Genomic DNA, 27,678 nt, shown 5'->3' on the forward strand with positions numbered 1-27,678 from the left:
TTCCTATATTTTCCTCTAAGAGTTTTACAGTGTCCAGTCTTACATTTAGGTCTCTAATCCATTTTGAGGTTTTTTTTGTTTGTTTGTTTTTTTGTTTTTTTTTTTGCGGTACGCGGGCCTCTCATTGTTGTGGCCTCTCCCGCTGCGGAGCACAGGCTCCAGACACACAGGCCCAGCGGCCATGGCTCACGGGCCCAGCCGCTCCGCAGCACGTGGGATCCTCCCGGACTGGGGGCACGAACCCACGTCCCCTGCATCAGCAGGCGGACTCCCAACCACTGCGCCACCAGGGAAGCCCGAGTTTATTTTTGTGTATGGTGTTAGGGAGTGTTCTAATTTCATTCTTTAACATGTAGCTTCCAGTTTTCCCAGCACCGCTTATTGAAGAGACTGTCTTTTCTCCATTGTATATCCTTGCCTACTTTGTCCTAGATTAGTTGACCATAGGTGCGTGGGTTTACCTCTGGGCTTTCTATCCTGTTCCATTGATCTATATTTCTGTTTTTGTGCCAGTACCATACTGTCTTGATTCTTGTAGGCACACAGGCTCAGTAGTTGTGGTTCTCAAGAGCGCGAATTGAGCAAAATATTCTTTCACAGATATTTTAATTTGTTCTTTTTGGCTAATTTTCTTTTTTCATTACCAATTGTTTTTGCTGTTTCTTCTCACTTTTTGATAAAAGTCTCTAGTATGATTTTATATTTTATTTTAAAAATTGGATTTATCAAGTTTAGTTTTTTCTATTTTAATTCCTTTTATATTCTGCTTTTATATTCCTTAATTTACTTCTCTTCCCATAATTACATTTTATTTCTCCCCAAATCCCTCATTTCATTTATTTTCATTCTTTTTGTTAGTACTGTTGGACTGGATAAAACGTACCTATACTACGACTTTGATTTTATAAATTACTTTACTCAAAAAAAAGTTACTTTGCTCTATGATCAAAACTGGAGCACATTGAGGGGTGGGGGGGGAGCGCAGGCTACATCCCACCGTCTGAACCGGGAGCCCCAGGCAGCCGCAAAGAGGTTGGCACCAGGAAACCTCGCCCCTGTCCATCAGGGAGGCGCGCCGCGGAGCCCTCTGGGAAGTGTAGTTCTAAAGCGAACGGGGCTCCGGGAAACGTAGTTCTGCGCGGACACTCCCGCGGCCCGGCCGTGTTTGCCTCGGCGCCGTGGGCCAAAGGGGTAAGGGTGTGGGGGGCGGGGACGGGACGACGGGGCTGCGGGCTGGCGGTGGCCTCCGCGTCCGACCGGGGCCGCTGAGACCCCGGCGCGGACCGGCTCGGGGCTACGCCGGCGTGCGCACGAACCGGCTCCGGAGCCGGGTGCGGGGAAGGCGCGAGAGGACGGCCCTGTCGCGCAGGCGCCGATTCCGGTCCAGGTGGGGGTGCGCTGTGGGGGAGGGGCGTGGGGCGGCAGAGGGGAGGGGCCGCGGGGGCCGCGGGGTGGCCGGGCAGCTGGGAGGCGGGAGGGAGCGCGACGGTGGGGAAACGCCTGGGGGACAGGGGTCTGGAGGGGCGGGTGTGGGCGGCAGTGATGTGGGAAGCAGGAGGGAGATTTGGGGGGCAGGGTAGGGCCTTCCGTGGTGGTGGGAGACGAGGGGCTGTGCGGGGAGACGGTGGGGCTGATGAAGCTGGGGACACTTGGCGGGCGAGGTAGTGGAATGTCTGTGGAAATCAGTAATTCGGGGCCAGGGAGGGGTGAGCGGTTGTGAGGCCGGCGGAGGGAATTAAGTGGATGGTGGGCGCCTCTGGGAGGGGCCTTTGGGGGGACATTAGCCTCGGGGGCTGGAGGCAGCAGGCCCTGGGAGTGAGGGAGCCCAGAGGCTCCCCTCGGGAGTGAGTGGAGGGCTGTGCGGGGCCGGCGTGTGCCCTGGGGATGTGGGTTCGGGTCTGTGTGCAGCAATAGCTAAGGCTCTAGCCATCCACGATTTGCGTGCCTTTGGCTTGGCGACTGGGCGCGAAGGGATGAACGACGAGGCTCTGTGGGCGCGTGGGGGGCATGTAGAGGGCCCCGAGTGCTTGCACTGAGGATTTCGTCGGCAGGAGGGGCCGCTGGTTGCTGCAGTGTTGGGCTGTACCTGAGCCGTGTGCTCCTGGGAAGATCCCCCCCCTCTCTCGGGTTCCGGGAAGCAGCTGGCTGCAAAGAACCCCCTTCCCACATGATGCCCTTGTTTACCCGTGACAAGGCCGTAGGTAAATATGACACAGCCCCTCTCATCTTTTGCCTCATCAGTGATTAGCTGAGCTGTTTGTTCTCACTGATCAGAACGCTTAGAAACCAAACTTTGGTTCAGCTTCTCTCCTTCCCGCAGTTCCCTGAACTCTGGGCCGTAGGCTTGAGCAGCTTGCAGCCCGCCACTGCGCCCAGAACTGGCCGACCGCCGGTGAGATGTCCTCTCGTCGTCTGCCGTCTGGTCCCCCGCCCTCTGATCCAGCTTCCCCACACTCTGCAGAGATGCTGTGCCTCTTAGGGCCGCAGCGTCCTTCCTCTTCCAGCACCCCTCCCCCGCTCCAAGAATAAATCCTCGGAGTAAAACATTTCTTTGCTACGTCTGCGTTTGGTTTGACTTGACCTTTCGATGGTAGCTTTTTCGGTGGAGGGCAGTGACCGGGGCGGCCCGTGTTTGGGGATCTTGTGGCTGAAGCATCAGGTCGGAGGCCGCGTGTCAGTGGCAGGGGTCTGCACACAGGTTGACAGGCGGCCTGTTGGGGGCTGTGAGGGGGAAGTGGGGGGTGGTAATTGGCGCCATTGGAGGGGCCGGGGGTGTTTGTGCGGAGCTGGGGGCCCTCGCAGGGTGATGAGCTCTGAGGGCGTCTGAGTGGTGGGTGAGCACGGCGTGGACTGGAGAGTGGGTATCTGGAGGTGAGTGGCTGGCAGCCCCGTGTGATGAGGGCCTGGTTCAGGGGGCGGGTGGTGACGGGCTCTGTGAAGGTGAGTGGGTGGGCACCGCGAGAGGGAGGGGTTGGAGTTCTCTGGGGGTCCTTTGGGACTCAGCATTTGGGGTTCCACTGACTCAGTGTCTAGTCAGTGGATAGACCGTGGAGGTTATCGAGTGGTGTCTGGAGGAGCCAGTGAGGGGGTTTCTTGGCCTTGGCATTGAGAAGCCTGTGGATGTCAGAGGGCTCTGGGGTCGTAATCAACCAGGTGGCCCGTAGGGAGGCCTGTGGCTGGTGCGCAGGGCTGAGTGACGGAGAGCCCGCCGTGACCGGGAGTCAGGGGTTCTGTGGGTGTCTGATCATGGGTTGGCTGTGGAGAGACTTTCGGGTTCATTGATTCACGCACTTCTGTGGATTGTTTTTGTCACTGGTGGTTGGTGATGGGGGGGCCTTGCTAGAGGAGCCGATGGGGACTCACAGTGTGTGTAACTGACGGCCCAGGCCCCCTTGGGGGCGTCGGGCACATGGGGTTTATGGAGTCAATGCTTGTGTGTCCTGGAGACTCGTGTGTCCAGTGGTCTGGGGGCTGGGGGTTCTCGGGGGGTCAGTCAGTGTGATTGAGGCGGTCTTTGGAACCGAATTTGAGGGCCTTTGCGTGTTGGTGATTGCGGGGCCTCTAAGGGTGGTGTTCTGGGGTTTGGGTGAGTCCTGCGTTGGCTCAGGCAAGACTCAACGTCATGACTTCTGCTCAGTAACCGCCTTGTCCTTTGTTCGTTGGCCCGTCTCACCCAGCGTGCACACGGCTGCGTTGGTCAGTGATGGCTCCTTTTACTTGAATATTTCCTTGTTTAAAAGTGCTCAGAGACCCCACCGGCTAGGAGTCCTCCCCCTTGCTCCAGCCCTTTGTGTGGGATGCTCCTTGCCGGGCGTGGCTGGCCTGTAGCCTTCCAGGGCCAGCCCCTCCTCCTCAGAGCTCAGCTAAAAGTCATCTGCAAGGAGTGCCCTCCACCCACCCACTCCTCTGGCACATCTGAAGTTTCTTCTGAGCACTCTCACAGTCTGAAATTATTATACTTACTTGTGTGTCTGTTTCCCATCCTAGAGGGCAGGGACTTTCTGTCCTGTTTAGTGGTCTCTCCCACGTGCCCAGAACAGGGCCTGGTAGTAAGAGGCCTTCAGCAAATTGCTGCTTTCCTGGCCCATAAATGAGACTGTGAGTGTGTGTCTAGGTCTGCATCAGTGTGTGAGTGGGACCCGACGTGGACGTGAGGGCACAGTGCAGGAGTATGTTGGGGTCCTGGGGGAGGAAGCAGGGTGACTGTTCGGGGTGTTAGTACAGTTGGCACGTCCCCTTTTCCAGAGGAGAAGCTACAGAAGGTCTCCTATGCATCAATCCAAAAGGGGTCCAGACAAGATAGAAGCTTCCAGGGCAGGTGGGCCTGTGTCTCAGGGGACCTCGGGTTTGGAAAGCAGTGACTCTGGGCTCCCTTTTCACTGGGCCTCCTAGACCACCGGGACCTGCCCGTGCCCGGGAGCCCCAGGGAGCTCCCTGCGCGTCTCGGGAAGAGGCGCTTCTCCTTTGGGTGTCGCTCTCTGCTCTCCCAGGATGTTTTTCGTGACAGACCTGCTCCCATGCACCACACTCTTTGCTCTGGTCTCAGGAGAGTCCGGTTTCACTCGGGGAACCTGACCTTTGTGTGTGCCGCCCCCCACGCGTGGGCAGAACGCGTGCCGGCTCCGTTCCCGCTTGTAGAGTTCTTCCTGCCCTGGACGCCCTCGCTCTGCCCTCTGCCGCTGTTTCAGGTCAAATTTCAAGATCCAGCCTGTCTGCCTAGATGGGCTGGTTCTTGACTCTCCACAGGATCCTCAGCCCCTGGGTAACATTGGGACCTGCCCTCCCTCCCTGGCCTGTGTCCCGCCTCGATTCGCTACAGGACGAAGAGGGAAATGTTTAAGGCCCTCGAGAGACGGTGCCAGGAGCTGGTCCGTGGTCCGGCTGGCGTTGAGCAGCATTCCTGGGTTTCCTTTCCTCTTTCCCTTGCTGACCGAGGGTGTGGGGCTCCCGAGCAGGTAGTCTGATTCCAGCCCTCAGCCCAGCTCTAGGGGTGGGCAGGAAGGGCCTCAAAGGGGCCAGTGTTCTCTCCACTCTTGTTAGCTGCCCGGGAGGAAAACCTGGCAGTCTGCTAACACCAGGGCATAAGTTTCTTCCCTCGTTTGTGGAGGACGAGTCCACCCATCTCTCTCCGTTGCACTGGGACCCTGAGGATACCTCCCTCCTTTCCCCCCATTCTTTGTTAGAAAAAGGGGCTCCTGCTCTAGGTCTCCTGTAGCTATTATGTTCTCTCCTTGCTCAGCTTACTTTGCGGAAAGGTGCCCACTGGCCATCCACCATGTCGGTCTTCCTCTCAGCCTGTCAGCCTGTGGGGACCAAGCCGGGAGAACAAGGAGCCACAGGTGTGGACCGCAGCGCTAGACAGATCTCGGGTGGGAGGTGGAGTTTGTCCCTCGTGCCCCCAGGCTTACCGGCAACTGTATTTTTGGATATTTCCTTTCAGGTGTACCCTCATGAAGGAAGTCACATCCCTGTGTGACCCTGCTGTGAGCCCGTGGAGTCCTTGGCCCTGATCCAGTATCCGGCTGGTGTAAGTGACCTGGTTCATGAGCGGTGGAGACATTGAAAGTGTAAGTATTTGTGTGCATGAAGACATCGTGTTTTTTGTGATTGTGCTGATCTTAACCCTTGGTCCATCTGTTCTGATAATTCTGCCTCAGGTGATCTCTGTAATACAGTTTGCGATCTTTAAAAAGTTTTTAAAGTAGTGGTTGTACTCATTTATTTGGTTATTTGGCTCGTTGGGGAAATAATTTCAACCAGTCTCTGCCAATCCAGAAGACTTCTCCACCAAAGTAGAAGAGAAAGAATAGGTGGTGGTTGTTTTTTAATTTTTTTTAATTAAAAAAAATTTTTTTTGGCTGCACGCGTGGCATGCAGGTTCTTAGTTCCCTGACCAGGGATCGAACCCGTGCCCCCTGCAGTGAAAGCATGGAGTCTTAACCACTGGACCCCCAGGGAAGTCCCTTAGAACAGTTTTATTATTGAATAAAAATTGAACCAGAATTTGATGCCCACCTCAGGCAGTCTGCTAAAGACATTGCGAGAGACAGGAAGAGATCGTGCCCTTTTCTGTAGCCGGGCATGTACAACCCGTTATACACACGGTCTCAAGTTAAGTGATCATTTGTCACATGTAGTCCATCCTGGTAGTGGGGGTGGCTACTGTGTTAGCTACTTGCCTTCATCCAAAGGAAGAATACACTTGTCATACCTTTATGATGGGGGGTGATTTTACAATTTGGAGCCGGGTGCCAAAGTCAGGCTGGTTAGGCTCCTGTCCTCCCAGAGACCCAGAGAGAGGGGTGTACCTTCCTGGATTATTTCAAGACGGCTCCCAGGTCCTTAAGAAAGGCATTCTTGAGTTGTTAAACTTAGTTTTAGGAAAGATTAACATACATCCCAAAGGGGCAGAGAAGGATTTTGTAATTACAGATTTTCTACAGTAAATGCTCTTTGAATAAGGTTCTGGGGAGTCTTTTTCTTTTTAATTCGTATATGCCCTCACAGGCTCTGAGCTGTATCTCCCTAGAGGTGTTATTTGCTTTCCTACTCTGATAATTGCATTAGGGAAGGGCTGAGGCCAGGCCTTTGAAGTAAAGGGAAGGGAAGGGGCCCCAGGGCCAGCAGTGTGGACCTTAGAGCCACTGGATAGCCCCGTACCCACCACTTGTCTGAGCAGCTCCTCCGATCAGGGATCAGAGACCCTTAGGAAGAAGCAGGTGTGGAGCAGTTTCCTTGGGGTCCATGGGGCAGTGGGAGACAAGTAAGTGCCTGAAGGCAGCTGGGCCCTTGCCGTTTCTGTGATTCCTAAACTCAGCAAGGATTTTGAGCCGCCTTCTACCGTGGCCTAGGCTGTTCTGCTGATTTCCGAGGGAAGGGAAGGCAGTATTTGCGCCAATGTGAGCTGAGAAAGAAAGAACGGAAAAGATTTCCTTAGGCCTCTCTTCTTGCTGCACCTGCTCTGGGCTGTAGTGCGGCCGGCTCAGCCGGAAACCCACACCCGAGCGTCAGCTTCACCGCGGCCTCCGTCTCCCCCGGGGTCTCTCCTCTCCTTTTGACCATTTCTTTTAGTTCCTCTGATCTCTGCTTTCCTTTTGCTCCAGGGCTGATTTTGGAGTAGAGAGCCAGTACCCCAGGCCATTGCCCGTTCCCTGTCCTGCCTAGAAGTGAGTCGCATTTTATTCTGTAGTACCTGTGCCAGTGGCTTCATCTAAGTGCCCCCGGGGAAAGGTGCTGCAGGGTGGGTGAGCCAAGACTGTCTTTCCAGACTTTGCTGCCGTCTCTGCAGAGTGCTTTGAGGTGGTGGGGCTCCCCTGGGGTCTTCGGTTGAACCGGCGAGGCAGGTGGCTCCCATCGGGCAGTCCCAGGTGGGAGCCAGGCTGCAGAGCCCAGTGTGCGGTGCAGGCCTGGCCTGGCTGCGGTCGGCCCGACTGACACATGCCAGTAGCTTACTTTCTATCCTGTTTCTCAGTGCTCGCACACAGCCTGTCTGAGTTCCCAGCTATAGAGAACCAAGATTGAGGTCCCCAAATGAATTGCATCATCTAAAATAAAATTCCCACTGCACCTCCAGGCCATGGCCCTCAGGAGCACGAAAACTCATGTGAAATAAGAAAGAAGAGGCCTCAGGACTCGGGGTGCATTCCCAGTCCACAGACCTTTGACCAGAGGCCTTTTTCCAGAGCATCAGGACAGAGCAGAGCAGATTTCCCAGGAACGGGGGAGAATGATCAAGTCACAGGTGAGTTATTTGTCCTCTAGCAGTTTTATCTGTGGGTGTGATGAGGCTCACAGGCATCTCTACAACTAACAAGAAGGGTCTAAATACATTTAAATTGTAACCGGAGAAAATATAACCTTGGGAAGGAAGATGTCAAAAGAAGTACAAGGTGGATCACAGAATCATACAAAAGTCTTGAAGTTGGGGCACAGACATAAGAGAAGTAAGGCCCTGCACTGTTGGAGTTGAGCCGCAAGCTTCCTCACACGTTCCCAGAAGCCGCCACAGAAAGAGAAACAGGAAGAGTTGCATGGTTTCCTCTGTCAAAAAGCAGACCATTTGCTCGGTGGGAGCAAACATCTCCTGATGGTTTCCCGTAAAGAAAGCATTTTACTAGCTGTTGATGTTGATGACGTGGCAGATGGCACCCTGTAACGGATGAACGTATTTCTGAGGCTGTTCCTTGCAGGTCCTCGGTGGGCGCGGGTGTAAAGAGCACAGCAGTGGGCAGCAGGCCGGGGTCCACGTCCCACCTGAGCTCTGGGTTTAGGGAAGAAACCTGAATCATCTGGCACAACTGATTGTTACAAAACCTTCAAATGGCCCCATATATATTCTCTCAGTTGGAATTTCGATACATTTTAGGTAGAACTGTTTTTGCTTCTGCTGGCAAAAGCTGCACAGGAGGGTATCTGCTTTCAGTTCCTTTTTCTGACCTTTTTTTTTTGATGTATAGTTGATTTACAATGTGGTGTTAGTTTCTGCTGTACAGCAAAGTGGTTCAGTTATATATAAAAATATATATACATTGTTTTTCATATTCTTTTCCATTACGGTTTATCCCAGGAGATTAGATATAGTTCCCTGTGCTCTACAGTAGGGCCTTGTTGTTTATCCAGTCTATATATAATAGTTTGCATCTGCTAGTCCCAACCTCCTAATTCATCCCTCCCCCCACCGCCCCAACATTATTGACTCAAGAAACGACTGCGGTGTCCCTTCACTTTTCTTCTCTTTTTGTTTTTTTAAATTAATTAATTTTTTGGCTGCATTGGGTCTTCGTTGCTGCACGCGGGCTTTCTCTAGTTGCAGCGAGCGGGGGCTACTCTTCGTTGCGGTGCGCGGGCTTCTCATTGCGGTGGCTTCTCTTGTTGCGGAGCATGGGCTCTAGGCACGCAGGCTTCAGTAGTTGTGGCACACGGGCTCAGTAGTTGCGGCTCGTGGGCTCTAGAGCACAGGCTCAGTAGTTGTGGTGCAAGGGCTTAGGTGCTCCGCGGCATGTGGGATCTTCCCAGACCAGGGCTCAAACCCGTGTCCCCTGCATTGGCAGGCGGATTCTTAGCCACTGCGCCGCCAGGGGAATCCCTCCCTTCACCTTTCAAAACAATTCCCATCCACCTAGCTGACCTCCTCCCTCTTTTCCTTCCTCTGTTCCTTTCTTTGAAAAATCCTGTTGTTCAAAGCAGTGCACAGCACTGTAGCTTTTCCCCTTCGCTGCTGTGTTCTGTGCCAGGAGCTCAGCAGAGCTGAGAGGGCCGAGCCGCCAGGTGTCAGAGTAGCTGGTGACAGCAGCAGCCAGGGTGACCGTAGCCGAGAGTGATGGCGCGAGTGCGAGCCGGAGGCCGCAGAAGGCACCGACTCCCCATTACCTTTTCCTGAGGCGTGAACAGCGCCCCGGCCCCGTGTCAGGTGAGCCAGCACAGGTGTTCGCTGCCCAGGGAGCCCCGAACAAAAGGCTCCGGCAGATTTATGGACTTGGGGGCCGGGAGGAGGGGAAGGGGAGGAGGGAGTGGAAAGCACCGGGCACTGGGTCAGAGGCGGACGGTGTCCTCAGGCCCCCCCTCCCACAGGGGTTCTTAGAGAGGCACCTGAGGAAGGCTTCTGCCAAAGGCCTCAGGCAGAGATGCAGGGCACACGAGATCCTCACCGGCCCCTCGGAGGCCATGGCACGCAGGCTGTGCCCCAGGTCTGGGGGCGGGGGGGGGCAGTGTCCCCCAGGAGGCCTGCGGGGTAGCCCTTTGGGCCTGCCTGTGTTTGGACCTGAAGGTTCACACTTAGGTTTTTAACCAGGAGCCAGACTCCTCAGCCCATCCGCTTGATTTTTCAGGACCTGAGTGGGAAACAGGCAACCCCATCATGAACCTGAACAGGTCAGACCTAGAGGGGCCAAGACAGGAACCAGGGAGTTCATCCGGGGCAGCCTCCCAGCCTGCATGTGGTCTCAGCCGTTTCCCAATCAGGAAGGCCTGTGTCAGCACATCAGGAGGCTTCTCAAGTGGCCGTGTGAACAACTGTGACCTGGCACAAGGCAGTGGTTCGCATAGCACAGCTCTGGCAGCAGGCGGAGGCTGGCCTGAACACCCGCCAGGGCTGAGACTGCGGGGTCACGCGGCTGGGTGTGCACACCAGGAACGCAGTCCCAGAGCCTCCAGGCAGCACATGCTTTCATCAGGCAGTTAGGCTAACAGGGCCCCCGCGTGGCTTTCCGTTGCCCAGTCTGAATAATTTACGTCAGTCCTTGGTTTTCGAGGGGCTGCCTGGGGCGCTGAGTTCCAGGCCATTTTGTTTGTCCAGGCCCGGCCACCTCATGGGGTGCAGACGGCATCGGGGCTGTTGCGTGGGAAGCACAGGGGCTGAGGCGCCCTGTGCTGCTGGGCGGCAGCCCCGTCGAGCAGGAAGGCGTCAGTCTACACCCAGAGCGGTCACGGGTGCGGAGAGAAGCACAAGGAGTCATTTTCTTTTGTTTCTTGTTTTTTTTCCAGGAGGAAGGAAAGCTTTCAGGAGCAGGTCTAAAACACAAAGGTCGTTAATGTCTTTCTCCCTCCCCTGTGCCTCCCCTGGTGCTGGGCTTTATTTTCTTTTCTCTCTGGTCATCATCAGTGTGTCCCATTTAATAATCAAAACTTTAAAAGAAATCATCTCCGTTTTCATCCAGACCCTTTGTCTGGAAAGACACTTTGTGCCTATACAGAGGAACAGATATTTTTACATAATTTAACCAGAGAGAGAGAGCGTGTTTAAGAATTGGTTAGCAGAAACTCCTGAGTTTTTAAAAGATTTGAAAGTGGGTGTACAGGATCTGGCAGTCACTGAGTCTTCAGGACGGGGTCGTAGGGGTGGAGGTTCCCGCGGGGTCTCCTGCAGAGCATGACGGGTCAGTGACTGTGAGAGGAGGGCTGTGACTGGGGGCAGCCTGGCTGGGCCCCGGCACCGTGCGAAGGGCCGCTCCCTTCTGAGCTCTGTGCTCCAGGCTGGGGTCGCCATGAGCCTTCCTGTCAGCCCCTTAAGCCTGTCCTCAAACTGTCCATTAAAACGCTCACTCAGCCCCTCTGCAAATACGGGGCTATTATCAGATGCAGTGAATTCGAACAGGAAGTAAATGTGGTCAGGTAGGGCCTGGAGAGTGTGACCCGTGCCTGGGGAGCCCATGAGGATGGCCAGACCAGACCCCAAGAAAGTGTCAGCGTCCAGTGAAACCCTCTGGTTGGGACCAGAGGACCAGTGAGGTCCACATATTGAGAGCATCCTGGCCCGCTGGCACGGGAGCCTATCCCTGGGCAGTGATTTGGGTCTTGTCCAGCGTCTGGAAGGCAGGACAGCTTTCCGCGCTGTTTGGGCACCTTCTGATGACACTGCAGCACACGTACGTGGGCCCAGCCTGGGACAGTATCGGTCTCTGTGGTGTCTTGTCCTTTGCCCAGATACCAGTGGCACCTTCTTTGAGAAACACTGCTTGTTTAAAGACAGCCTATTCCAACTTCTTATTCTATGGGTAGATGGGTGGATAGGTGAATGAATTCATAATGATGAATATTTTAATAACATTTTCGTTTTCCTCTCAGAGTATAATGCACGACTAGGATATTATATTACTTATCCGTTGCTGTGTAACAAATTACCCCAAACCTCAGTGGCTGAAAACACAAACATGTATCTCAGTTTCTGTGAGTTATGAGTCTGACAGCTGCTCACCCATTTGGTTCTGGTGGAGGGTCTCACACGACCCTGTCATCAGGATGTTGAGAAGGGCTGTGGTCATCTCACGGGGCGGTAGGGAGGTGACCCCCTCCAAGCTCACTCATGTGGGTGTTGGCAGGCCTCGGGTCTTTGCCACGTGGGCTTGTGCACAGGGCTGCCTCGCCATTTGGCCCAGGGAGAGCAGGAGAGGGTTCCCAACGTGGAAGTCACATTCTCTTACACCTGATCCAGCACTTCTACCCTGTTCCATTCGGTGGAAGTGAGTCAGTAAGTCCAGCCCATGGTCAGGATGGTGGGGATTAAACGAAAGCATGAATCCCAGGAGTTGGAGATCATGGGGCCAACTCGGAGGCCACCTGTCACTGTAGAGAAGAAAGCCTGTATGCAACAAAGAGAAGGACTTCCGATTTAACAGGGATTATGCTTTTTTAGATATCATTTGAGGATGTGGCTGTGGACTTCACGTTGGAGGAGTGGCAGCTGCTTAATCCTACTCAGAAGACCTTGTACAGGGATGTGATGTTGGAGAACTATAGCAATCTAGTTTTCTTGGGTAAGAACATTCTTGTGTGACACAGGGTACACCCAGCAACTGTGGGACCCCTAAGATATTACGGATTTCAGGTTTAAGTTTCAGATGTCAAAAAGATTTTTTGATTGCTACACCCAGTTGAAAGGTTTTTATTTGCTTGTTTTGTTTTTTAGCCTCTGTAGTGAAATCTTTATATTTAAGAGTCCCTCAGCCCAAGCAGTTGGGACTCTCTGTGTTTCCAATTGACAGGTTATCAAATGATCAAACCTGAGGCGATTTTCAAACTGGAGCAAGAAGAGCCGTGGATATTAGGTGAAGAAATCCTAAGTCAGAACTTTCCAGGTGAGAAATAATCAGGTATATGGCAGATAGTGAAAGTTAGGTCTCGGGTTTTGATGACAGGTTGGTACTTTTGAAATGTTATCTGTAAAACCGTGTTTCAAGTTCCTCCATCCTTGCAGTTGACTCAGGACTAGTGACACAAGTCCTTCCTGACTTTTCACGTGCTCTCCGTCCTGGTCTCCATGTCAGGATGCGTCCCCTTTGGCGGAGCTGGTGATGAAGTGTGCCCTGTCTTCGTACCCGGCAGCACAGTCATTTAGGACCTGCCTTCTTGGATACGCCCCTTCTGCTAGCTTCCCCAGTCCCACCTGTACAGGTGGGCTTCCTTCCTCCTCTTTAAGAATTCATAGTTTTTTCCTGTTTGAGGTGACACTGATTACCTTTGAGTTTCCTTTATTATTTTTCTTTTCTCTCCCTAATTGGTCAGATTTCTATTTCAAACCCACATAGAGTAGCAGGTGAGTCCATGGATCCAGGAGAAAAGTCTAACGCCTTAAGCACTCTTCCGGCCTCCCTGCAGATAAGAACTTCAGGGTCAGCGTCCAGGGCTTCTTTCTGGTGCCTTTGGTATTCAGCTTATAAAGCTTCTCATTTATCCCTTCAAATAGTCTGCTGGGTTTAAGACCTGCTCTGTGATACTTTAACGCCATTTGTGTTGAAGACCCTCACAGTGTGGCAGCATCTTATCTCTGCAGTTTTTCCTGTGCCCAGAGGTCCTGGTTGACGCCACTCAAAGTAGTTCTTTCCTCGTGTCTTTCACGTTTGTTTCTCTGCATGTGGGCCTTTGGTTGTCCTACACTTTCCCATTTAGACACCCTCCCCTTCTTCACTTCAAGCTCTTTTTCCACCTCCAGGGAGTGTTCCCTGACTCCCAGCCTTTTCTGAAATCTCTACCCACTGAGCAGTATTGTAGGAACCCGGTGTGATCACACATTATCTGTAATTCCTTAACCAATTAGGTCTTAAGGTTTTTTCCCACATAGAAAGATGGTGAGTAACTTACTCTTCTCTGTTCTCTATGGAATTTATGCTGTGTAATTACTAAATACTTCATTAATTGGTTGTTGTGAGGCCAGGTATGGCAGGAGCTTTCTTATTTATCAAATATTTCTTTAGTACAAAGGTTTTCGTCTAAGTAAGTGTATCAGCTTACCTTAGAAAATATTTCAAATTACAGATGTCTAGGCACCATTCACACGAATTATTAGGACTGGATGTGTATAGTTTGGAAAAGCTGTCAAGATAGACTTTATGTTCCCCCATTAATTTAGAACCACTGCTATTTTTGTGGAATGAGAGGAGTTGAGATAAAATATGAGTCATGAAATAACCTTGCAGGACCAGAGAATTTTAATTTAGAAGAAAATATAAAACTAATTCAGTGTTTGAACATGAAGCATTTTTGTCAAAATGCAAAATTAATTGTCAAGATTAACTATATAGAAAGGAATTGCTTTAGAAGTTTAATGACAAGTGAAGAGTATTTATCCTACACATATTGAGGGCTGGTTATGCGCTATGTAGCGGGGGTACCTCAGTGAAAAACACAAACCTGTTCCCTGCCCTCAGGGTTTACATTCTAGTGCGAGAGACAGAAGCAAGGTGATTACCTATTTGATACATGCTATGAAGGGAATAAACAGGGTGTTTGGTAGTGTGGCCTTAAAATGATGTGAGCCAGGAATGCTGGAAGCTGGGCAGGGAGAGCACATGCAAAGGGCCTGCAGCAGGAAAAGGCCTTTGGGGTCTGGGACGGGGAGGAGCCCAGTGTTGCGAGAGGGAGTGGGGGCTGGAAGGAGCCGGCACACAGCGGTGCAGAAGCCATGATAAACGTCTGGGTTTATCAAAGGTTTCTAAGCAAAGGGTTAAAAGGCCTGAGTACATTTTCTAAATATTACATGTTGCTGTGTGGAGACTAGAGTTGGGAAGGAGCAAGCCTAGAAGTGGGAATATCAATTGAAAGTAGGGTGAAATGAAGGCAGAAAGGACAAGAGTGTAATGGAAACAGAGACGGGGAAACACACGTGTACCCGCACCTGTGGTGGCACCAGTGAAACCCGGTCCATGTGTTTGCCAAAGTGACAAGACTTTTTAAAAATTTCTTAAAGATTTTTTGGTACAGTTTAACTTCAATATTGTTTTATATCATTTAACTTATTAATTTGGATATATATCTTAATCTTATTTCCTGATTTGATTTGAATTAAAATTTGTAATTTTTCTTTAACATTTCCTGAAACAATTTTTTGTAAACTATCCAGGTGGATCTCACACTTCTGTGTCTACAGACGACTTTGTTTTTAACCCCCTAACTTCTCTCTCTAGTCTTTAAAATATCCACGAATAGCATTATCATCCACACTCACTGAAGCTCGGATCGTTGAATCCTTTGTTCTCCTCCATTTTGGGCTCTAGTTGGTTCTTCCTCTGAAATTCTGGTATGTCTGAGAGTTAGATATGGCTTTTTTTCCCCCCAAGAAAAAATTATCCTGCAGAAAAGGACTGATAGCCTTACATCTGAGATCTTGCCATATCTTTCATCTTGGGAGTATTACCTCACAATTCCTAGTAAAGAATATCATGAACTAAACAAACCTTTAAAATATCATTTTAAAATACTCAATAAATGGTCATATTGTGGAGATCACAAATAATTGTACTTACAGGGTAAAAAAAATCTATCCTAATGATATGCAAAGAATATTTGTGGTTTAGAATAATTTCCATCATATACAGATGCAATATATAGATGATCAATTCAACTAAAATGTCAAAAACCTAAATACAAGTGTTGATGCTGAGCTCTGGAGAACTCTTGGAAAATTCCAAAAGTAACTCTCATGATGGTAAAATTACTGATATCAGTGATTTGGGTGAGGACCTTGAATGAGAATTTTTTTTTTAATGTACCAGTAGTACAGCAAACTAACGTACCTCATCTTTCCGACATGAAGTTGATATCCTGCATTTGCTGTGCATCATATTCAGTGTTTCTTCCTGCCTGACGTTCAGCACTGTGTACTAATCTTGCTCTTCTGTGTACTGTGATTCTCAGCCTTCTCTGATGGGGGTACTTACCTGCCTTCCTCCCTGATTTCTGCTACTCACAGCATCTGAGCACACAGTAGATGATCAGTAGGTTATTGTGGAATGAGTGCATTAACCACCCCCAGAAATTGCTTGTCTCTTTTACCTCATCATGATCACTTGCGTATATTTCATCTTTCCTTATTTGAAAGTTGTGTTTATAAACATTTGTAATTTCAAAATCTGTTTTCATTTCTATTAAAATGTTCAATGCCTAATAAGTAGACATTGTATTTGGGAGAATTTTTTTTTTGATGGACTGGGATCTTAGGCTCCATTTCAGAAGACTTATTCAATAAGCATAATCATTGGGGAAATTTACACAGTATGGTTCATTTTTTCCTTTTTAGAAGAAGTCTGGCTAGATAATAATCTCAAAATGTGGCACCAGGATAATCAAGACAAGCTTAAAAGTATGGAGAGAGGCCATGAATATGACGTCTTTGGGAAAATGTTTCATTCAGGCATTAACTTTGATCATTTAGGAATGAGATCCCATAAATGTGGCACAGGTGAAAAAAGTTTGAAACATCCTTTTGATTTTCTTATTCCAAAAAGTAACTGTGAAAGAAAAAAACTTGATGAGCTTAATAAGAAATTACTATTCTGTATCAAGCCTGACAAAACCCATGGTGGAATAAAATACTCTGATTTCAGTAAATGTAGAAAAGTCAGCAGTAAAGAGCCAGGGCTCATTACAAACCAAATAGCACATACAGGAGTCTGTTTATGCATGGAATGTGGTAAGGTTTTTAACAAAAAGTCACAGCTCATTATACATCAGAGAACTCATACAGGAGAGAAGCCCTATGGATGCCGTGACTGTGGGAAAGCCTTCGCCCAGAAGTCATTACTCACAATTCATCAAAGGACTCATTCAGGAGAAAAGCCATACGGGTGTGGTGAATGTCAAAAAGCTTTCAGCAGGAAGTCACTGCTCGTTTTACATCGGAGAACTCATACAGGAGAGAAGCCCTATGGCTGCAGTGACTGTGGGAAGTCCTTTAGCAGGAAGTCACAGCTTCAAAGGCATCAGAGAACCCACACAGTAGAGAAGCCCTATGGCTGCAATGACTGTGGGAAGGCCTTCTCCCAGAAAATAAGGCTCATTACACATCAGAGGACACACACAGGGGAGAAGCCCTACAAATGTAGTGATTGCGGAAAAGCCTTCTTTTGGAAGTCGCAGCTTATTACTCATCAGAGGGTTCATACAGGGAAGAAACCATATGCATGTAGTGAGTGTAAAAAAGCCTTCAGCAGGAACTCACTCCTCATTAGGCATCAGAGGATCCACACAGGAGAGAAGCCCTATGAATGCAGTGAATGTGGTGAAGCCTTCATCAGGAAACCGCAACTTGTCAAACATCAAATGACTCACACAGGAGAGAAGAACTATCAGTGCAGGAACTGTGAAGAAGCCTTCTTTAAGAAGTCAGAACTAATTAGACATCAGAAAGCTCATTTAGGAGAAAAACCCTATGGATGTGTTGAATGTGGAAAAACCTTCTTTGGGAAGTCACAGCTCCTGACACATCAGAGAACTCACACCGGAGAGAAACCTTACGAATGCGGTGCCTGTGGGAAAGCCTTCACCCAAAAGTCCAGCCTGGTATCTCATCAGAGGACACACACAGGGGAGAAACCCTATGAGTGCAGCGAGTGTGGGAAAGCCTTCAGTGAGAAGTCAAGCCTCATTCACCATCAGAGAACCCACACTGGAGAGAAACCCTTCGAATGTAGTGAGTGTAGAAAAGCTTTTGCCTGGAAGCCACAGCTTCTTAGGCATCAGAGAATTCATACAGGGGAGAAACCCTATGAATGCAGTGAGTGTGGGAAGGCATTTGTTCAGAAAGTACAGCTCATTAAGCATCAGAGAAATCATACAGGAGAGAAGACCTATGGATGCAGTGATTGTACAAAAGCTTTCTTTGAGAAGGCGCAGCTCATTATACATCAGAGGATTCATACAGGAGAGAGACCCTATAAATGTGGGGAATGTGGGAAATCTTTCACTAGAAAGTCGCACCTTATGAGGCATCAAAGGATCCATACAGGAGATAAATGCTATAGATGCAGTGAATGTGGGACAACCTTCCACAGGAAGGCACAGCTCCTGATACATCAGAGAAGTCATATGCTGTAGACACGGGGTGAGTGCGGTGAGTATGGGGAGTCTGCCATCAGGTGTCAGGCCCCTCACACTCCAAGGACATGTACAGGAGAGACACCCTGTCACTGCAGTGACTGTCTCACCATACAGAATTCAGAAAGAGAACTTTTTTTAAGTAGGCAATATAGGAAAGCCTTCTCCCAGAAAACAAAACTTATTACATATTGATGGCTCCTCAGTGTGGAAGTCTTAGCAGTATTGTGATAAGTACAGACCTTTCAGTCAAAAGTGACAGCCTGTTAAATATTTAGAAGACCTAAACAGGAGAAAAACTCAATTGTTATAACAAGTAAGTGAAAGATTTCACCGGGAAAGGGTAACTCAGAGTACACTAGAGAATACATACACAAAGGAAATACTGAGTATTATATATCAGAGATCTCATGCAGAGGAGTAGTTCTAATAACTTGAAGAATTTGATAAGCATGATCCTATTAAAATAATTCTAAAAGGAAGATGTGTACATTATATATAAATTATTATAAGAAAATAGGCATTTTAAAGTGGTAGCTGTGTTTTATGTGTGAAGACTTCTGCTTTCTGCTATGGTGCTATAGGAAGAACCAGATAAACTCTCCTGCCTTAAGCAGCTAGAAACCGTACCATTTATGAAATAGTGGTTTTTAGACATATGTCAAACACAGGTTTCTGATCCCTGGCAGGAGGTGGACATGGTGAGGAGAGCCCCACGACTGCCCAGCCTAGGCCCTGGGGGCAGTGTCCAGGCTGCAGGTCAGGGAGGGGAATGAACGTGGTCCTGCTGGACTGAAGAGAGTTGCCGAGTTGGCACCTGGGGAGCCCTGGTGGCTAGAATTTGCAGGGAAAAGTGCTGGATAGGAAGGAGCTTCCCAGAGATGGCCAGCAGAAATCCGCAGTGAGTCCCCCCTTGAGTCTTTGGGCTTTAGTGCTGATTCACACGTGTGTGGAAGGAAGCTGAGACCAGGAGAGCAGCACTGGAGAGCAGTGAGCTGGGCGAGCCCTGGAGCTCAGCGCAGGTGGGGACAGTTCACGTTCCCACCAGCCACACGAAAGCACATGAGCATCAAGAGAGTTCCCAGAACAATATTGTCTTGGTGGGGAGGGCAACTAAACCTAGATTAAAAGCTACTCTACCCACAGTGACTGACGTCAAAACACTTACCTGGCATGCCAAGGGGCAGGAACATATGACTTGTAACAGGAGGAAAATCAGGCAGTAGAAAGAGAAAAGACTGAAGTGATTGGAATTAGTAGACAAGGATGTTCAAATAGCTATTGTAAGTATAAAGTAGAGGAAAACATGAATTTGACGACACATGAGTGGAAGATACATTTTTAAAAGCTCAAATGGAACTTCTCAGGATGAAAACAACATCTGTAAATTTAAAAAAAACTGGATGGAATTAAGAACATATTAGACATAGAAGAAGGAAAACAATGAATTTGAACAGTAAGTATAAAAATTATCCAGGTGAATGATACACACAGAGAGAAAAAGACGGGGGGGAAAGAACAGGGAATTAGTTACTGTGGCATAACATACATGGAATGGGAGGTCCAGAAAGAGGAGGGAGAAAAGGGATTTGGATAAACAATGGCTGAAAAATATCCACATATGATGAAAAGTATAACTCCACATGTTCAATAAGCTCAAAGGACCCAACACATAAGAAACATAAAGATGCCAATGGACATCATTGTCAAATTGATGAAAACCAGTGTTAAGGAGAACGATTGTAAAATGCCTGAAGAAAAAGACACAACACGTTCACAGAGCAAAGAATAACAACATACTTCTGGTCAGAAACTATGCAAACTAGAAGACAGCACAGTGACATCATTAAATTATGAAAGATAAAAAAGAAACCTCTGGGCTTCCCTGGTGGCGCAGTGGTTAAGAGTCCGCCTGCCGATGCAGGGGACACGGGTTCGTGCCCTGGTCTGGGAAGATCCCACATGCCGCGGAGCGGCTGGACCCGTGAGCCATGGCTGCTGAGCCTGCGCGTCCGGAGCCTGTGCTCCGCAACGGGAGAGGCCACAACAGTAAGAGCCCTGCGTACCGCAAAAAAAAAAAAAAAAAAAAGAAACCCCTGCAACCTGGAGTTCGGTTGCCTGTCAAAATCATCTTCCAAAAGTGAAAGCAAAAAAGACTTCAAAGAAACAAAATCAGAGAGAGTTCCTGCCATAAGGAAACACTGAAGGAAATTTGGGGACAGCAAGAAAAGAACATTCTGGAAATGGTGAATGTGTGGGTGAATATGAAAGATTTTTTTTCTCATTTAAAAATGTTTCAAAAAGTTAATGGACTGCTTAAAACCAAAGTAATGACAACATACTTGGGGTTATGATCTATTTAGAAGTAAAGTGTATGACTACGATAGCACTTAAGTGTGAATCTTTAAAAATAGTTGAATAGACCGTGTTGTCTGAGACAGGGGCTCGGGATGACTTGTGTTTGTAGCAACTGCACGATGGAAGCTGTCTGTGTTATGGATCTGTGCACGTCTCCACACCCATTCTCCTTTTTCTGCTCTGCATGCCCAGAGGAAGTGCACGACTGCTTCCTAGGGTTTCTGCTCAGGTTCACACAGGGAGGTATGTGTCAGCCCTCCTCCCTCCTGCTGGTCTACAGACACCCAGATGGCTGCAGCTCCCTGGTCGTCAGATGTAAGGGTGTTAACTGCTTCTGGGGGCTTCACCATCCCTCCTGGTTGGTTTTCTTAATTGTGAACACAAATCTGTAAATAGTCCCTTTATTAAATGTTCCTGAGTTAATAATTTGAGTGTAACATTTGTTTTCTGTGATGTGTTAAATGATGAACATTTGCCCAAATTTTGTGTATCAGTTCCTGGTCCACGGGGCATAGACTGACATCTGTCAAGATTTCTCACACTCTGGGCTTCCCTGGTGGCGCAGTGGTTGAGAGTCCGCCTGCCGATGCAGGGGACACGGGTTCGTGCCCCGGTCCGGGAAGATCCCACATGCCACGGAGCGGCTAGACCCGTGAGCCATGGCCGCTGAGCCCGCACGTCCGGAGCCTGTGCTCCGCAACGGGAGAGGCCACAGCAGTGAGAGGCCCGCGTATCGCAAAAAAAAAAAGATTTTTCACACTCAACATCAGTGTTTTCTCTTTGTGTTTTAATAATTCAGTAGAAATTATAACAGTTTTTTGTGTTTTTTGTTGTTTTTCTGCAAACATAAATGGCTCTGGAGATCATTACCATCTGCTCCATATGCCGGTGGCCTTGCAGTTATTACTAGACTTTCTTCACTGATAGAAACCGAAATGTTTATGAGGTCTTTATGCTGCCTCTGGGTTAGCTGAACACCTTACAAGAAAGCGTTGTTATTTATGTTAAATGTGTACAGACAAGAAAAAGGTAGCCCATTACTGAGTGAAGAAAGAAAGGAATGATGTACTGTACTTCGTGTACTCTCAGTTTAAAAACTTGTGCTGCGCAATTAAAATACTCTTATTCAGTATTCTGCTGTTTTTATTATAATTCACGTAGTCTGTCACCTGTAGACAAGATTTCCCATCTCAGGAGTCAGAATCACCCCAGAGAAGCTCTTCAAAGGCTCCACGCCAGTTCCCATCACAAACACCATGCCAAATTGAATATCAGCTTTTCTAAGATTAAAACAGAGGTGCTTCAGGTATAACCTCATGAAGCCTAATAAATTAGGTGGAAGTAGACTGTTAGAGAGGCCTGGTGTGGAGCACACTCCCCTGTCATTTATCAGACATCCCCTCTCACCCAGTCTTTCTCTCCTGCTGACAGGCAAACCTCATTTGAAGGGAAATAATTGCCATCAGGCTACACAGCGGTATTTTCTCTAACAGTTGGATTTGCATTTCAATCTGCATTTTGAAGAAGCTCTTTCTGCAGGTTTTCCATTTCATATAACCCCAGGAGGTACTGTTCACAATGCAGATTGTGTTAATAAACTTGTGTATCACTCTGGTCCTGTCTTTATGGAAATAGCTAGTGAATGAAATAAATCTTTTGAGGTTTGGGCATAATTGGAAAAGAGCATTGTGACAGTTACCTGTAATGGTTTCTCTGTATTCTGTTATGATGTAAAGTGGTTTCCACCATCGGAATTCTCCCCTGGCCCCTTATTTGCCACATGGTGAAGGGAAAAGCCATCCTCACTCTGATTATCTTAGAAAATTTCATTTACCTCCTGATGTCTGTCTGCAACTTAGAAGCAGGCAATGTAACGTGTCATGATCAGCTCAAAAGAATGAAATTTAACTAAGTTAAAGTAAAGCTTTTCTTCCACACAGCACAGTTCCCTCCCAACACCACACACCCCATCACCACATCAACTGACCTTAGTAGTGGATTTGTTCTGGGGCCAAATCTGCAGATTTAGTGATACCATGTATTCTGTATTTTCTTTGTGGGCTCTTTACAACTTGTTTCACAGTTATTACACAATTCATCTGGGTAGTCTTGACATCTTGTCATTGAGACTCTTTCAGAATGCTAAGATGAAATAAACCAGGAACACCAAATTTATTTAATACCTAAATACCTAAATCATTTTATTTAGGTATTTAACGATACCTAAGTCATTATATTTAGGTATTTAACAATACCTAAATCATTAAAGGTGCCCAGCAAAGAGAATGTAGCTATGGAGCAGTCACTGGTGAGATGAGAGAAACACAAGTGAGGTGACATTTGTAATTTGAAGTTCTCAAAGCTCTAGAGTCGTTAAAATCATTCATTATAAAACACATCAAGCTCAGACTCACAAAAAGATGGGGGAAGGGGATTAACCCCTAATCCTCTGAGGTTTAAAAGAGTAGGGTACTCACAGCTTAGCTCTACCAAGAGCATAACTTTCAAGAAAAATAGAGATAAGACACAGAGTCTAAGACGGTTTACCCACACCTGCCCTGTGCCTTCTGAAGCGGAGGGTCTGGGTAGGGCCGTAGACAGGTCATGTTGGAAACGCCGTCAGACACCAAATCCATGTCCCCACGAAACACGGGCAATGCTGCCAGAGCGGGCCCAGCCAGGCCTCGATCCCACACCCCACGTCCGGGCTGTCCCTGTGAGAGACGACAGTCCTCGGCTCCTGTCCTGCCTTGATGGCCACTAGCGTCAATCAGGTCCCATCTTTGACTCATGCCTGAGTGTGGGTGTTAAGTCTTGCGAGTTCGCCTTGTTGAGAGGCTCCCCGGTGGAAGGAATGAGAAGTCCCCGGGCGTGGTCAGTGCAGTGCTGGTGGCAGGTGAGCTCTGTGCCTGGCGCTTCCCGTGTTTCCCTTACTGTTTGCTTGCTTAGTGTTTAGCTCCACGCTCACTCTAAGCTACTTTGGTACCAGGGTCCCACCAGGTGGCAGGGCTGGGTTTGAACCCCTCTATCTCCCTAGAAATGAAGTGCTCTTTGTTACACTGCTGGTAATTATGCTGTTTTCGTCACTGTATAAATCAGCTAATTTCTTTAGATATCTCAAAATCCTTACCGGCATTTGTCACAAACTAAAGCTGGGAAGACTGAGAGTCTGAAAAAATTAGGATCACAAAAGGCATACCTCATTTGCATTATTAGCCATTTTACTATTGCATAGTTTTTGACAAATTAAACTTTTTTGAGCTCCAATTTCCAATCTGTACAACTAAAATGGGGTTATGTGGTCTTGCGGTGTCGGGCCAGTCAGTCCATTCATCCTGTGCTGGGGGCCGGAATCCTGGCCCCCGCTCCTCACTGCAAATGCACTGCTCTGGCCTGCCTGGCCGCAGCCATATTCTATCCCGTCGGCCAGTGACGGCCCAGGTTTTGTGCATGTGAGTCAAGAAGTTGTATTTACCAAGACCCTATAAACGGGTGCCAAGCGGTGGCCTCCCTTGGAGGGTGGAGCTGCTCTTGTGCATCCTCCCTACCTGGAGAACTCGATCTTCAGCTGGAGTGGAGGGTTCTAGACTTAAAATGAAGCAGAGACATGACTAGGGAAGGTCCCAGTGATGTCATTTGAGGTCTGGACCCACTCGTCCCTGAGGTATCTACACTCTCAAATTCTCTGTTTCCTAATCTTCTGTTTTAGTTGCATTCTGTCTCTTGCAATCAAAAGAGTTTTGACTAAAGTAGGTATTACACCTGCCTTAGCTATTTGCAAGATTCTTCATAAGACCAAAGTAAGAAAGAAATAATGCCTAGGCCTCTTTTTTTTTTTATTTTTAAAAACTGCTAACATGCATATAACATAAAATATACCACCCTAACTATCTTAAGTGTACACTCCAGTGTGTTAAATATATTCATAATATTGTGAATATATTACCATCATCCATCTCAATAGCTCCTTTCATCTTGCAACACTAAAATTCTGTACCCATTAAACGCCCCGAAGCCCCCTCCACCAGCCTCTGGTTACCAGCTTTCTACTTTCTGTCTGTACCTCATACAAGTGGGATCCTACAGTATCTGTCCTTATGTGACTGGCTTATTTCACTGAGCATAATGTCTTCAAGGTTTATCCATGTTGTAGCAGGTGTCAGAATTTCCTTCCTTTTAAGGCTGAATAATATTCCATTGTATATATACATCACATTTTGCTTATCCTTTCATCCATTGATGGACACTTGGGCTGTTTTCCACATTCTAGCTGTTGTGAATGATGTCACTGTGAACATGGGTGTACAAACGTCTCTTTGAGACCCTGCTTTTAATTATTTAGTGATTCCCAGAAGTCGAATTATGGGATCATGTGGTAATTCTGTTTTAAATTTTTTGAATACATAGGCTTCTCATAATTCTGAAATACATGTTCTCTGCCTTTCCCAAGCTGCAAATCCTTCTGTCACTGGTAACAACATTCCTCCAGTCTCCCATTCTAGAAATCTCAGTCCTTTTCCTTATTCTTGTTCCCTGATGTATAGTCTGGAACCAAGTCCTGTTCTTGTTTCAGCACATCGTGTTTCATTTCATGTACATTCTCTCTCCCACCCCCTCCAATAATTCACTCGTGTACAGTAGCTGTCACCTAAGGAACAGGGCTAACGGGGGGGGGGTGGTTCAGATGGCGGGTCTGCCTGGGCTCAGGTCCTGGCCACGTCACTCAACATATAACCTCAGACATGCCTTCTCAGCTCCTCGGTTTCCTAACATATGAGGATGATCATAATAGTACATGCTACATATGATTGTTAGGAAGGCTGAATGCAATAGGAAGTGGAAAGCCTTGTATATAGTGAGGGCCCAATAAATACCGTTATTAATGAGCCTTATTGCTACTGCCTGTTTCCCCTAGTCCTGAATGTGAGTCAGAAGGGCCTCTTAGGGCCATCCAGTTTAATCTTGCTGTTATGTAGGTGGGAAACAGAGGTAGTAACAGATGTCACTGGGGAGCCAGGACGTGAACCTTGAGTCCCAGTGCCCGCCTGTGCTCTGCCGTGTCCCCCACATGGACCTTTCAGTTGCGCCTCTAGAATCATACCTGGTCTTCATTCCCAACTTTTAGTAGCTGATTGTAACTTGTTTTCTACTATGATCTGAATATTTGTGTTTCCCCCAAATTCGTATGTTGAAATCCTAAACCCCAAAGTGAAGGCATTAGGAGCTGGGGCTTTGGAGGTGTTTAGGTCATGAGGGTGAAGCCCTCCTGATTGGAATCAGTGCCCTCATAAAAGACCCGAGAAAGCTAGCTCATCTCTTCCCCCAGGTGAGGGTACACGAGAAGTCAGGGACCTGGCGGGGTGGGGGGGCTTTCAGCAGAACCCGACCACGCTGGCACTCTGGTCTTCGACTTCCAGCCTCCAGAACTGTGAGCAATAATTCCTGCTGTTTATAAGCCACCCAGTCTTGGTGTTATAGCAGCCTGAATGGAGTAAGACCATCCAGACTGCCACTGTGCTATCTAGTCAGCCACGGCTGGCATGGACTTTTCCCAGCCAGGTTACTGTTGGTATTCATCTCCTGCTCAGTCAGTCCCCAGCGCCCCTACTTGAAAATCTACTCTCTTCTAATTTACAGCTTTGCCAGCTTTCAAGTCCCATCCTAGGGCCATTCCCTGGGAATCTCTCCCTCCCTTTTCAGCCCTTAGTGATCTCTGACTGAGGCTCCACATCAGACTCTCCCACCTGGGGAAGCTTTTTTCTCTCCTTGTTTCCCATCTGGTGTGTTTATCTGCAGTGGGGATGTAAGCCTGGTCCCGGCCACGGCCTTTCCTTTGGGGTCCTCCACACCTGTTACTTGTTTCCTTCCCTTTAACCTTCCTGCTGTAGGACAATAAACAGCAGTCATTTGGTTCATCCCCATAGGCCGTTATGTGGGTGCATTTTTCAAAGCTTTGGTAAATGTAATTAGAAGTTACAAATAATATTAAAAGCTAGTGAGTTTTATTATGGTCGTGGGTATACAATTGCGCATTTGTCAAAATGTACACACGTTGATATAAAAAGAGTGACTTTTAGTTTGTATAAATTATATCTCAATAAATCTTTACTTAGAAAATACCTAGTGGTTTTCCTATCATTTGGAGTGTGGTTAGCCAACTGTACCAGTGCAGTGGATGTAATATGATTTCAACTGCTTTTCCCAGAGGAGTGTGATTAAAGGCAATTACTTTCTTTTTTTGTATGTGTCTATTTTCTACATGATGAACCATGATCACATCTTGTTATAATTTGAAAAACAATCATTTTGTTAACAATTAAATCATTCTCCTTGTTCTTAATCACTGGAAAACAAAAGTGCTCAATGAAAAGGCACAATTGGAACAACTGAATTCATTCACACTTACCCTAAAAGGAGCAGCCAGGGCCAAGGAAAGGGTTGAACAGAAGCTGGAGTCCTGGGGCTAGTAGGTGAGGACACACGGGGACAGTAAGGTGCTGATTCAGGCTCCGGAAGAAACGGAGAGACAGGAACTAGTGGTGGAAGGGAAGGCTGAAGCTACTAGTAGTGGGTGTTAACGATTTTGCCCACAGGCTTTGAAATATTTTAAAACAACACATTAATTAAATTAGCTAAATGAGAAGAACAGAGAGAAAAATCACTGATATAGAAAAAATAAACATATAATAGAGATTATCAACAAAATTATTAACAGATTCTTTGAAAATGCCAATTAAATGATGAATCTCTCAAAAAGGTTGAGAAAAATAAAAAGTAAACAGCATCGAATGAAAAAAGAGTTTTGAAAAATTATTAGAGGAAACTATAAAATATGAAAATTTAGATCAAATACTTTTTTCAGAAAATACAGAGACGAGATCAAACTCACTTTGAACATCAATAAAGAAATCCAAAATAACTTTAGCAAACTGAGTCTAGCAATATATTAAAAACAACAGTGACAAGTAAGTTCACCCTAGGATTGAAACAGTTAACTTTGGAAAAGTCTGTTACTATTAATTAACACATTCAGATGAATAGATTTAAAGATAAGAAATAGAAGAAGTATGTGGTAAAATTCAATTCCAATTCTTTCTTTAGGAAAAAAAATCCTTGGGATAGAAAGGAGCTCCCTAAATCTGCTCCCAGTCTGGCGTTTGGTGCTCATCAGATGTCAAACTCAGTGAAGAAACCTAACCCATTTAAAACCCCTTTAGTTAGAAAATTTAAACAAGACAAGAACTATCACCGCGGCTTTAAGTTTTTATGTTCATCAAACATATGCATGATGTTATGCACTGAATGTCTATGCCCCCACCCACCCAAATTCATGTGTTGAAGCCCTAAACCCCAAAGCGATGGTATTTGAGGCAGGGCCTTTGGAGGTAAGGTGGTATGAGATCACGAAGGTGGGGCCCTCATGATGGGATTTGTGCCCTTCTAAGAAGAGGCACCGGAGGGCTTGAGCTCTCTCTCTGCCCTGTGAAGACACAGCGAGAAGGCAGCCACCTGCCG

The 27,678-nt window shown here is 47.6% G+C and overlaps 1 protein-coding gene across 7 annotated transcripts; it reads left to right on the forward strand.

The window, feature by feature from the left end:
- Nucleotides 1–1,120: 1,120 nt before the first annotated feature.
- On the forward strand, nucleotides 1,121–21,295 carry ZNF605 (zinc finger protein 605). 7 transcript variants are annotated; one of them, XM_060118932.1, is made up of 9 exons: nucleotides 1,141–1,191; nucleotides 5,240–5,339; nucleotides 5,441–5,567; nucleotides 7,104–7,166; nucleotides 7,574–7,741; nucleotides 9,234–9,409; nucleotides 12,131–12,251; nucleotides 12,480–12,572; nucleotides 16,010–21,295. In XM_060118932.1, exons 7-9 carry the CDS (start codon nucleotides 12,218–12,220, stop codon nucleotides 17,803–17,805), a joined length of 1,923 nt encoding a protein of 640 aa, XP_059974915.1. In that variant the 5' UTR covers nucleotides 1,141–1,191; nucleotides 5,240–5,339; nucleotides 5,441–5,567; nucleotides 7,104–7,166; nucleotides 7,574–7,741; nucleotides 9,234–9,409; nucleotides 12,131–12,217; the 3' UTR covers nucleotides 17,806–21,295. The 7 variants fall into 7 exon arrangements, with proteins under 7 accessions (XP_059974911.1, XP_059974915.1, XP_059974908.1 ...); XM_060118925.1 differs by lacking the exon at nucleotides 9,234–9,409; XM_060118926.1 differs by lacking the exons at nucleotides 1,141–1,191; nucleotides 9,234–9,409 and adding an exon at nucleotides 1,228–1,387.
- The last annotated feature ends 6,383 nt before the right edge of the window (nucleotides 21,296–27,678 follow it).

Source organism: Mesoplodon densirostris, chromosome 15, assembly GCF_025265405.1.
Source record: "Mesoplodon densirostris isolate mMesDen1 chromosome 15, mMesDen1 primary haplotype, whole genome shotgun sequence".
Taxonomy (NCBI): domain Eukaryota; kingdom Metazoa; phylum Chordata; class Mammalia; order Artiodactyla; family Ziphiidae; genus Mesoplodon; species Mesoplodon densirostris.

Excerpts from the sequence above, each read along its gene's own strand:
- ZNF605 (XM_060118928.1), top strand. Across the intron at positions 12,252-12,479 it reads TAGCAATCTAGTTTTCTTGG|GTTATCAAATGATCAAACCT; the intron begins GTAAGAACATTC and ends TCCAATTGACAG. Across the intron at positions 12,573-16,009 it reads CCTAAGTCAGAACTTTCCAG|AAGAAGTCTGGCTAGATAAT; the intron begins GTGAGAAATAAT and ends TTTCCTTTTTAG.